Raw genomic sequence first — 12,914 nt, forward strand, 5'->3', positions numbered from 1 at the left:
CTAGTAGTTGTTGAGATGTTATCATTGTATCAAAAGAATTTCTCTGTATGCTGCTGGTGTGATTTCTTCTCTGTCTGTTCTTACTCTTAGATAAGTGTATCATGTGAAAAACAAAAGGCATGACCTGATCATCATGTGATCTAGCCACATCTCAATAGGCAATAGTCCCATGACATTGTCACATAAATAAGATGACATATAAACATATGACATACAGACATGCACGCACCTGAGCCTGGAACAGTTTCAAAAATAATCAACATATTTTTTAACACAAATTTATTATTGTTATTATTTTTGCCCTGCCTTTGTCAACATATGACCTCTTCTGTCTCAGCTGAGTCTGCTCTCCATCTATTGTCTGCCTAATCTTCCAGGCAAGCAAACAGCTGTTCAGCCTTTGGGGCACTACAGTATTTTGTTGATGCAAGTTTGTGTGTGGGTCAGTGGGTTGGTGGTTGAGCTACATCTTTAGTCTGGTTCCTACACCAGTTCTGTCTTTGCTACTGCAGAGACTATCTGACTTTTAAAGTTGGTTCATCAGTCTCTCTCTCTCCCTCTCTCACCCACACAAACACACACACACACACACACACACACACACACACACACACACACACACACACACACACACACACATATTTATGTACATTTGTGTCTGCAGGGATCTCACTTGACACTGTTGTATTGGTATTTTGGCTTCTTCAGTTTCTCATAAGTGTGAAGAATGCCCACACTGACACACCAGCACACAAGCACACACAATGAAAGATCAATATTTGACCTTAATAAAGAGTCCCCTTCACCTGATAAGCTCATCTAACTCGCCATTTAAAACATCAATCCTGGGTAGGCAGACTGGGTCAAGCTGTCAGTCATTGTCGTGGAAAGTTCAAAGCCTTTGATCCTCGTTTCCACTCCCCTTTCATGCAGTATTCGCCAACCTGTGTAAGTGTGCTGACTTTTTCTTACAAGCTTACAAATCCAGGTAAAAAGTCAGCAGGTTCCCAATTTAATAAGTATAAAATATGAAATATAAACAACCATATAAATATGAACAATTATACAAATATATATTTGGAGCAATTACAAAAAATGGAAATGCACAACAGCTGAAAAGCATTTGTCACCTGTTCATCAAAAGGTTATCGTTTTAAAAATAGTAAATTGTTATAACATCCCCATAATTGAAAACCATGTCGATTGCTGTAGTGGTGAAGTATTAATCAAGTAACTGTGGAGTTGGGATCTGTACCATGGTCTCTTTGACAGCAGGAAGTGTCCTACAGTGCCCCTACTGGCTATTTGTTCCAAATAGGTATGTGTGGTGTTCATATTCTGGCAACCGCTCCTCTCTGCTCAGCCTGGGGCACTATTTTGCAGAGCTGCGTCATCCCTTATTAGAGTATTGGAGCTACCTCTGCAGCGGAGCACTGCAGCAATCTGCAGCTTGCAGCACCACTTCAGCAGAGCAGGAGAGGAAGGAGGAAGAAACGCTGCTGACATTTTAAGGTTTATGGCTTTGTAGAATTTGCTCCTTATACTTCTTTTAGTTTAAGTTCTTGCTTTATTTTTCCTTGATGTTTTTCTTTCTGTGCTGATTCCTATTGTCAAATTTTCCCTCTTACAAATACACACTATAAAAAACTGTTTTCAGTTTGTAAAACAGACAGATCAGATTCAATCTAGATGCACATACATAAACCTAAACACAGAAGATTTTACTTTGCAACTTGAAGTTGTTTTTGTCGAATAGCCACTGGCACTATTACTTTGTGACAGCACCTTTCCTCCTCCTCCTGACCTCCTGCATCATTGTTCTACCTTGGCTATTTGTTGGACTGTGTTATTAGTGCACTTCAGAGCTTCAGGCATTAAATTAGCTTGTATCTGTAACTCTGCACTCCCTCCTTTGCTCTTTCTATCCACCCAGTCTTTTCTACCCCAAAAAGCATTGCTTAGCAGCTTGAATCACCCAGGAAAATGTCCCAGCTAAATGAGCTACATGGAAACCAGTTTTGCAAGCATACCCCGCAGCTATTCTGCAGAGCAGAGGACACAAGATTCGAACCCTACTGCTCACTGGCTTCATTCATGATGCATGGAAATGTGCTGTGATCGATGGGATTGAATTTTTTGATTTATAATGACAAGACACCAAACCTCTTTTGTGCTTCATGCAAAATACTCTCATCGATCTTCAGTTTTCCCCCAACTCTTCTTGCTGATGCAGCTTTGCTTATACATATGTCTGGTGAAGGCTAGATGGCAGTTAAGATCAGAGAGCTTTTGGTTGTTTATGCAAGACTGAGGCTGGTTAGGTTAGGTTACAGCAGGGCTTTGGGTATGAGAAGACGAGAAGAAGTGAGGGATGAAGCAAGAAGGCATGAAATAAATTATGGACACAGGTAGGGTGGACTTTGGCCTGAAAGCTGATGAGGGACATTTTTTTGATGTATAGTTAAAAACTGTATAATACAAGTATAATGTAATATTTTAAGTATGACAGTGTTTTAACAAGCATTGCATTTCCTGAGTTGTATCAATTTGTGATTGCAGGTCCGTGTGTGTGTGCATGTGTGAGTACAGTGCTCTGCTTCGCCTGGGCAAGCACTAGCCGCACACTGCTTCAGTTCACCATAAAATCCACAAAATAACAAGCATGGCTACAAACACAAGTGGCCTTGATGACCATCCACCAGACCAGCACACAAAGAGAAATACGGCATGGGTTACATGCCATAGACAGCACAAAGCCTCTCAGCAGAGGATGGCCAATTGGGAAAAGTATGACAGCCAAGCAGACTTGCTGATAGGATTCTAACAGTGACAGGTTACTGGATGTGATAGTTTTATTTATCAAAAATTTCTGTAATACTTCTTCCCATGCTTGTTCTTTCTCTTTTTACACAATAAAGAGAAGTTCCTAAATTGGAAGGATCTAAATTGCGCATGCACACATACACACACACTAAAAACTAAAGAGGCCAAACCAAGACATGCATGGAGATTAGCAAGTGGCTAATGATGCGCTGCAAGTGGAGGAGCAGCTTTTCCAATACTAATATTATGTAAGCCTTCCCCCATACCACCACACAGTAAGTGATGTATGGAAGGATGAGTGAACAGCATAGTATTTAAGTGGATTTCTGATTTAAAAGTTATTTTGTCTTATATAGGATTGCAATGGTTTTGGATCATTTAGATTTCATTGTTTATATGTATTTTCCAGTTGAGTTTATCGTCAATACCAAGAATTTCATTTCATACACTCATTAAATTTCAACATCATTAATTTTGAGTGTTGTCAGCAAACAAAACAAGTTTCAACAGTTTTGACACATCACAAATATAATTTATGTACAAAATAAACAATATAGGACCCAGCACAGATCTTTGTGGAACACCATATATAACTTATAATAAATCTGAATTTTTGTTATTCAGTTGTACATATTGGAATCTGTCTTCCGGGTAGCTTTCTAGCCATGTATAGGCTCTAATATCATATCTCCTGATTTTTTACATCAAAAGCCTGTGGTCAATGGTATCAAAAGCTTTTTAAATCAATGAAAACCCCCACTGTAAATTCTTTATTATCAACAGAAGTTGAGATTTCTTCCACCAGTACGGTCACTGCCATCGAGGTGGACCTGTTAGACCTGAAACCATGCTGATGGTTGTTCAGTATATTGCGTTTATTTAGATATTTATCAAGCCTTTGTATGTAAAATTTTTCCAGAATGTTAGAGAATTGTGAGAGCAGGGAGACTGGTCTATAATTAGAAAATGGATGTCTGTCTCCATTTTTAAAGATGGTAATAATTTTAGCAGTTTTCATTTTAGGAGGGAAGATGCCAGTTAGAAAGAATTGGTTGCAGATATGCATCAATGGAGTTACAATGCATTCCATTATATTTTTAACAAATGTCAGATCAAAACCCATCAAGTCAGTGGACTTTTTGTTCTTGGATTTTTTAACAATATCAATGATGTCGTCTTCAATTACAGCATTAATAAAAAAAGAAAAAAGCCTTTTGTCTCATTATAGTTTGATCCAAGCCATCCTTATTGCTCAATTCCACAGTCGCTTTTTCTAAGTTGGGTTAAATATTGGTAAAACATTTCTTGAATTCATTAGCAACTTCCTTCAATGTTTATCATATAATTTGAATAGTATGGTTAGAAAAGCATCATAGGATTTATTTGGATTATCCTTAGCCTAGACCTCATTCCAAGATTGGTTCCTATGGTCCTAAGGTCCTTCTTGAGGGCAGCAACTGCTTCCAGTGTTTTGTGTGGAAATAGCTTATGATGAAAAAAAGCAAATACAGTTAGGTAATTTATCAGCAACCCAGCAGTTATTTCAGTTTCGAGCGTATTTGTAAATAAATTGTCTATCAATGTAGCAGTGTCTATTATTGTTATGCTTGGTTTTAAGATGACAGAAGGAAGACTATTGCTGCACATAGAATTAATGAAATCTGTTATTTTTTGTGTTTCCATGTGGGTTTAATAGATCTATATTTATATCTGTGTTCGATATACACAGCTGATAACTGTATTTTTGGATTTCTCTACAGAGATTTCAATCGTTAGATATTCAGTCATTTTCTCAACATTTCAACATTAGACATGCTTTTGATTGATCTGCATCTCTCCTCCCCCCTTTTTTTATTGTTCCTATTAGTTGTAAAGCACTCAAACCCATCCATTTGCACATTGGGAGCGTTTTCATTATATAACCAACTCTCTGACTATTACATTAAATTTAATGAATTTGCTTAGAAAGTCCTTAATTTTGAAGTAATTTCTATGAAGCGAATAAATAAAAAAACCCTCCTATTTTAACAGTAGAGCATAATTGTTCATTTGTGTAGTTTTCACAGTTACTATTGATTTGATTATAAAATTGGCTTTCAGGGTCAAGTTCATTGTCAATCGCTTACATTTTACATTCATTGGGATCGAATGTTTCAAGGTTCAGGTTATCATACTTTCTGTATAGACAATGAACATTATCAACATCATATCAACATTCTGTAACAATGAAGGATTTTGGCTCCTTCAGGTAAGTCTTGGCAAACTCCAGTCTGGCATTTATATGTCTATTTGTGAACAGTGGGGTCCTTGTTTGTCTTCTGGTGCGCAATTTCAAAAGCACATCATGGCAAAAAACAAAATAAAGCCTTCAAAGACGAACTTGCCCTTCAAATCCGAAAAACCTCGAGCAGTGCAAAAAAGGTTTGCCAGAGAAGTGATCCATATTTCCAGAAGAAAGGCATGCAAAAAAAAACTGACGATTCCAAGAAGTTGCAATGATTTTCTGGAAGAGGTGTTGCATTATCTTAACGAAGTGTAAGGGAGACAATAAGGCTTCGATCTATCTATCTATCTCTCAATTTTTGGCCATGACTCTAACTGAATAAGCATATACATACATAATTAAATTACACGTTCATGATAATTTTCCAACACTCATTAGACAACATGTTGATTGAGAAAGTAAAGACAGTACAGTAGTCATTCGTTTTTGCCCTTCTTAGTATGATTTGAGTAACTCCATTGGAGAGGAGGATTCAAAACCTCTTAGGTAATTGATTGGCCACTCTGATAATATTAGGCCATATAAAATGTAAAACTTATAGGTAGATAAGTTTTAGTAAGTAGTAAAGATAAGATAAGTAAATAGTAAGATATAGGTAGATAGATAAAACATATAGGTCAGAAGTGTAATGCTATGCTATGAAATGCATCTGTGATGTTCTACTGAGTAGCAAAATGTTTCTAACCCTATGTTACAGACTTGAATAAGCAAACAATCTAGGCTATGAGAACCTAGCTTTCATCTTCAGCAGCTCATATAGTAGGTATAGAAGGTATAGAAGTGTGTATAAATGTGAGTAAAAGTAGCATATTAAAGAGGATGGTTTGAAATGGATGATTAAATTAAGTAGAAACATTAAAGTTATTTGAGGAGTGTGTTATTGTTTATGTTGAAGCTGTTCTTTGACACCCCCTGCATGCCACCATCTGTGAACAACAGGGAGACAGGAAGAGATATAGTAATGAGAACACCAACACAACAACAAAATGGTTGAGGGATGCAGCAAAGCATGAGCCACCAGAAGGATGGGATGAAGGCAACTCGAAAAGGAGAAAGAGATAAATTAATTTACATACAAACAAAAGTAAAATGATAACTGCAAGACTATAAACAGTATAAACAGTACCGCTTTGCCATCTGTCATCTGTGTAAGAGAGAGTGGGAGAGAGAGTGCATGCAGTTTTGTCTCGAGAAACATAATGCAACAGTATTCAAATTTGCAACCAGTGTATTTATATATGAAGGATGTTTTGTGCGTGCGCGCGCTAAAGCGTGTGTGTGCCCTCTCTGCATGGTAAGAGAGGGCAGCTGAATTGCTGCGTCACTGCTACAAATGAGAAGTTATGATGTCATCCAGTAACAATTTGTGAACTCAGTGAACATTTTTACCAGAGGTGGTCGAAGTGGGAACCCATATATGAGGTAAACAGTTAATTAAAATAATTTAAAAACTATTTTATTTAAATTATCCTGAAACAATGTCAATATTTTGTATGGTTGATGTTTTTTTAATCCTGTAACCATGTCTCGGAAAAACTTCATCAATATCTAACACATTCATCTTGCCAGGTAGACTTTGGAGGAAATGTAATTGTTCCCTGGTTTACATTCCCTTTCAGCAGATGAGACTAGGTCACTACAGACCAGGGTTGTGATGTTTAGATAAAATTTGCTTGATAAATTAATATGTTTCAGTCTTTATTTGACCAGCATAATTAATAGGTTGAAAAATTAAAATGATAGTTTTGATTATTTAAACTTTTTTCTTTGCTTTTCCATGTTAAGGGCTTGAAAAACCTGGTGCGAACAGTGACATTGGCAATCCATTCTATGCACAGTATTCTTTTCTAATGACACATTGTCTGTTTAGCTGGTAAATACCCCACTAGCTGTTTGCTATTATTGTCTGCTGGTTGGTACGTGGCAATTTTTTAAATTATTATTATTTTATTTATTTTTTTATTTTTTTGTGCAGCATTATGAAACTGGAAACAGGGCTATTTGGAGCAAAACTAAAGGTGAGGTTACAGGGACACAAAAGTGACCAAAAAAAACAATAATGTACAGAGGAATCTGAGAATATGGATAACCATGAATGAAGGAGAGCGGAAAGAGGAATCAAATTACATCAAATCAATTTATTTGTATAGTGCCAAATCATAGCAAAGTTACATCAAGGCACTTTACATGAAAAGCAGGTCTAGACCAAACTCTTTACAAAATGATTTAAAGAGACCCAACAGATCCCCAATGAGCAAGCACTTGGCAACAGTGGCAAAGAAAAACTTCCTTTAAGAGGCAGAAACCTCGGGCAGAACCAGGCTCGGGGGGGGGGGGGGGGGGCATCTGCCTCTACCGATTGGGTTGAGAGTGGGAGAGAGAGAGAGAGAGAGAGAGTGAGAATGAGAGGAGGTTGTGCAGGAGAGAAGCTCAGGAAATGTAGTTCACCCTGAACGACACACAGAAGCCAAAGAATATGATACAGAGCAGAATGAGAAATAGTTCAAGGGAATAGGAGAAAGAATAATTTTTTGTCGTAATTATGTCTAACAGGATGACATTAATTCATCTTGTACTGCCAGTCCATCACAAGGCGAAACAGGATTAGATTTTTCAACAAAGTAAATAATTAAGATATTTGTATTTGTAAGGATGCAATTAAATTATAATGTTGGGCATTACATTACATTAAAAATCACATATTTGTTATATCATGTGGTATGTTAAATGTTGATGGCATTCATTGTGCTGTGTTTTCATTGAGAAAGTGAGTTTCTGAAACTTTTACTGATCACCAACAAACTAAATTAATGAGAGGTGGTGATCTCTGGTTATCAGATTTTTAATAGATTTAAAAGAAACAATATTTGCATTTATTTTGACCAATGGAAACAGCTTTTGGTGAGTCAGAGATTGAAGTTTGAACATTAATTCATGAAAACAAAACCAGTCACCTATCTTGACTCTTCGTCACCATTCCGATATTAATACCTACTTCCTGTAGTAATGTCCTAATAATACATCAGAAAGAGTAATTTCACTTTTAAACTGTAGACACACACACACACACACACACATACATCTGACCCTTCAATGCACCATTTGTTTTGACAACTTATTGTCTAACCCATAGACAAATACAATCTGGTGAGTCAGTGCAACATTTATGTATTTCTATGGTCCAGCTATCAGCAGCTTCCTGCTTCCTAATTCTGGATTCATTATGGAGTTAAACAACAGTGATACACTCCTTAATGGTTAATTTTCCTTTAAGTAACTCCAAAACACTTGCAGTGTGTTCCTGCCTCAAGATCACACTGTGGGTCTAGCATTAGTTTTTTGTTTATGAAAGCTATATTTTGAAAGTAGTAATTGTGCTCCTGCAGGCCCACTGTACTTCTTCTGATTTGAATTGCTTTACATTGTTAATATGTATGTGTGTGTTCCATTTTGTTTTGTTTTGTTTTTTTTTTTTATCTTGAAGCACATGACAGAAGCGGCACTCCAATGTTTCCATCATACAATAGAGGCAATCCTGAATGACAGTGCACATGTGCATAACCTGATGCAATGACACACAGCTGCAGCAACGTTAACCTAATAAACACATAAATGCTAATATCAGGTCACTAATTGTAATTAGTATCAGAATTAAAGTAATTATCTTCCTGATGGGCACGGAGAACCAATACATTTACCTACAAAGACCTGTGTTTACGAAGGTGTATGTTGACTGAATGAAGGATTTTAGTCATCATAGGTCTGGATCTTAAGTAATCAAAGAAATTATGTAAAAGCTAACGGAGGAGGAGGAAATGCCTTTGGAGAAATAGGCTCCAGGTAAAAACCTCCTGTACCACTGACCCTCCAAACCCTGATAATGTCAGTGGCGGTGAAGACAACAACGCCCACGATTCCCCACTTCTTCATAACGTTCACCAGCTCCAGCTTTAGTTTTTGTTTTAGTTTAGAGGACCCTAGAGGCACCAGTGCTCAACAGTCCCCATCACCACTGATTAGAATAATGAGAAAGATCAAGGCTGTCAGGGATTTTGCTGTACTGACGAAATATTAATATTGGTAATGTATTAGATATACATGAGTAAAAGTAAATGTCTGTCTCCATCTCTCTTGAAGACAAAATATAGATAACCTCTTCATATTGTTACAATGCAGGATGATAATTCACTGAGCTAACAAAAAGTGATGCAACATGTTACTGCAGAGAAAGCATGTATACACATTACCTAAATGATCAATACTGGCCAGAAATGGATAGAGTTTATTTCTGATGAAGGATGACAAACAAAGTTAAAATTAAATGACACATCCCTATTACCACTGTGTGTGTGTGTGTGTGTTTGTGTGTCTCTATCGAGGGCAGCTCTATATAGAAGTGTTAAATTAGAACAAGATAATAAGAGGTGGGACTTGTGCTCTCTGAGGATTAGAGGAAGATTCATCTGTCTGTCTTAATCATTTAGCTGAAAGACACACACACACATACAAAGACACACAGGAGTCATCATTAATAATTTATTTTATTAGTTATCCATGTGCTTTTCCAGCTTCTCAAATGGTCAGTTTTATGTTTTTTCTCACTGTACATGTTTCTTTTACACTGTTGTATTTATCTGTAGCATCAGACAACTCCAGATGGGCTATAGGATAACAAATTCAATGACCAACAACAGTTTAAAATAAAACACTGGGGGCAAAAAGGAAACATTTTTAATTTATTAGATCTGCATCAATAAATACCCAGCAACAGACAACTCAACAGTTCCTATTATTGCCTGGTCATGTTGGATTTCACCTGCGGATAAATAAATAAATAAATAATAAATAAATAAATAATAAATTCCTTGCATTACTTCACAGGCCAGCATTGGGCGCAGGGGAACCAGCAGAAGCCATTGATTCAAATTGGTTGTGTGTAAAACAAACCTGTTGAAAGTTTTTTAGACTTACGTTCCTTCCTTTCCTCTGGGCATCAGTACAGGTGATGAACCAGGAAAGGTTCACAACACTGAAGCAGCGAAACACAGGACTCTACACTGTCACTGTGTCAGTCAAGGTAAACATTTTGGAGACCATACCATATAAGTTATTTTCAGGAGAAGGGGGGGCAGTTGGCTGTGGGGTTCTGGTTGCTTAACAATTAAAGTCACTTCACACTGCTACCTCAGTAAACACTCACAACAACATTTGCAATACCAGCAGCAAGTGTTGGGCCAACAATAGGTCCATACTGTATCAAATTAAAACCACAGCAAGGCTAGGGTATGTAGATATTTTGCATTTGATGGATCTGCAGTGGAGGCAACACAGCGGGAAAGCGGTAAGCGCTGTTGATCGCAGAAAAAAAGCATGGGTTTGGTTCCCAGGCCTGGGGCCTTTCTGTGTGGAGTTTGCATTTTCTCCCTCTGCCTGAGTGGGTTTCCTCCAGTTACTCCTGTTTTCTCCCACAATCCAGACATGCATGTCCAGGTTGATTGGTAACCTGCAATTACCTATTGGAAATTAAGCTGTTTGGCTGTGTCTGTTTCTATGTGTTGGCCCTGTGATGGACTGGCAACTTGTCCAGGCGATACCCCCCCTTCATCTAGAGCTTTGGCTGGGATTGGCTACAGCACCCTCCAGTGGTAGAAAATGAGGGAGTGAATGAGGGAGAGGGGTTCTGCAGTGAAAAGTAATAAATCAAAAGGCCAGGTTGAATGAGTTTCAGTTGTTAGCTAAGACAACTAGTCATCAAAATGTCCATACCCTTAAAAGTTACTATAATTTTTTATGAAATAAGACACCCCCCAGACATTGTATGAACACTTCATAAACACTGTTCACCAAGGATAACATTAGCTTGTCTACACTAACACACCTATCAATGTGAGCTGTAGCAATTCTTCCATCCCAGCATGGGTTGTTACATTAGTGAGCTTTAGTCATTTCACAGGATAAAACACTGTATATTTAAAAGTATATTTTCACTTCATGGATCAGTCACCTTGTTAATCCCTTAAAACTGTTGGTTCCAGGTGCATGTGTCAGTGTGTATGTATGTTTGTGCACACAGACTGCAGAGCTAACTGATGTTTCCTATTTCTATGTTCCTGTTATATCATATTTGATGTTTAGAATCATAAGATTGTATTTCATGTCCAAGTTGCTTCCTTATTCAAACACAGCAGTGCAGCCACTGTAAGAACTATAGTTCTCACCATTTTATAATGAAGAGGAGGATCTATGGTCACGGTGCTGCAGCATGTGAGACAGCATTGTCCCGCCTCTTCCATACAGACACCCCAAGAAACATATATTTCGTCTGGACTGAAAAAAAATGAGCAGGCATCATCGAGTGCAGAAGTAACAAGTAATTATTCAAAATGGTGAAAATTAAAACTATCATCTGTTCCTCCTATCACAGTGGTGTTCAAAGAAAATAAATCTCACTATATAGTGCATGAGCACTACACAAAAAAGTGATTTTGCAAAATATACAAATGTTTTCACAGCTAAGTGGATGGAACGTGCACTTGTGTATCTGTGCTCAAAGAGATGATTGCTGGTTATTGTCATAGAAAAAAGGCTCTTTAATATGAGTAGACATTTATCATTGTTCTATAAAAAACAGACACTTGTTTTCTTAGTAGTGCTCAGTATTTTTATGCCCTGTCTTTTTATACTGTACAAACAAACACAAGCACACACATTTTCTGTGTACTTAATATCTTTTACAATCTCCCACCATCCTCCGTCTTCCATCATCCTCCCGACTGTGCTGTTATCAATGGGATTGCAGCTGTCAAGACATTTGCGCTGAATTAACAGCATTCCTACACTTTGTTATGGTCTTATTGGTACCCTCTATCTGCAGCCTGGTGACATAACAGCTACTTTCAACATACTGTAATAACCCAATCTCCTCCACCAGCAATCACAGTGACAGCAAGCCGATGATTGCAAAGACTAAACAGCCAGGAGTGTGCCGTGCAGTTTTCTTGATGTTTTATATGCCTAATATGCCAGCTATAGCAATATTTCAACTAACCGTCATTTCTCTTTCTGCAGTATGTGGCATTTGGCTCACTCTTCTTCATCCTCCTCTCCATCTCCACTTTCTGCCTGGAGACCCATGAAGCCTTCAACACAATCTACAACAAAACAGAGAATGTCACAAATGGCAATGTGACACACGAGGAGGTATGATACCAGAGGTTAAATTGGGCTGAAGCGCAATAGAGCTCAGCTTAATCTCCTCTGGTCCACAACACAGCCTGCAGGAGCGCAGCTCTGGCTCCTTCAGTACCAAATAATCACACACCACGTTTAGTATTTTTCATCTCCTGGCAAAAGAAATGCCTATGAGACTATGAATAATTTGCAAGATTAAAAAGTGACATGAATTATACCCACATAAATCAATGTTACATGGAATTATCAGACATCATGATGCATTAATTGCATTCTTTTACAGCAGCCACCAAGTAAGGGCAAAAACCTCTGTTCATGTGTTCTGAGATTCCATATGTGTATTTACAATGTGCAATGTAAAAGGGCTTATCTATATGTAACAATGCTAAAGTAGATAGATAAAATTAGGCTGAAGCACATTAGTACTCAGCTCCCCCTCCTAACAAAAGCCAATTTAACCACTATAGGATACATGCATCAGAGCAGATTTGCACATCATCACCTATCATAGAAAGAAGGAATCGCTAAAGAAAATGTACTTGTGACAGGAAACAAGAAAGTGATGGGACTATAACATATATAAAGATAAAAAAGTTAGATAGTTTTACACAGGAAG

At 37.6% G+C, this 12,914-nt stretch overlaps 1 protein-coding gene across 1 annotated transcript in view; it reads left to right on the forward strand.

The window, feature by feature from the left end:
- The window catches only part of LOC115047291 (potassium voltage-gated channel subfamily C member 1-like), a 48,101-nt gene that overhangs the window by 17,094 nt on the left and 18,093 nt on the right, over window positions 1–12,914 (forward strand). The window contains exon 2 of the mRNA XM_029508108.1: window positions 12,176–12,307. Within this exon, the coding sequence (XP_029363968.1) occupies window positions 12,176–12,307 (132 nt within the window). The remainder of the gene's footprint in view (window positions 1–12,175; window positions 12,308–12,914) is intronic.

The sequence above is a fragment of the Echeneis naucrates genome, chromosome 8, assembly GCF_900963305.1.
Source record: "Echeneis naucrates chromosome 8, fEcheNa1.1, whole genome shotgun sequence".
Taxonomy (NCBI): Eukaryota; Metazoa; Chordata; class Actinopteri; order Carangiformes; family Echeneidae; genus Echeneis; species Echeneis naucrates.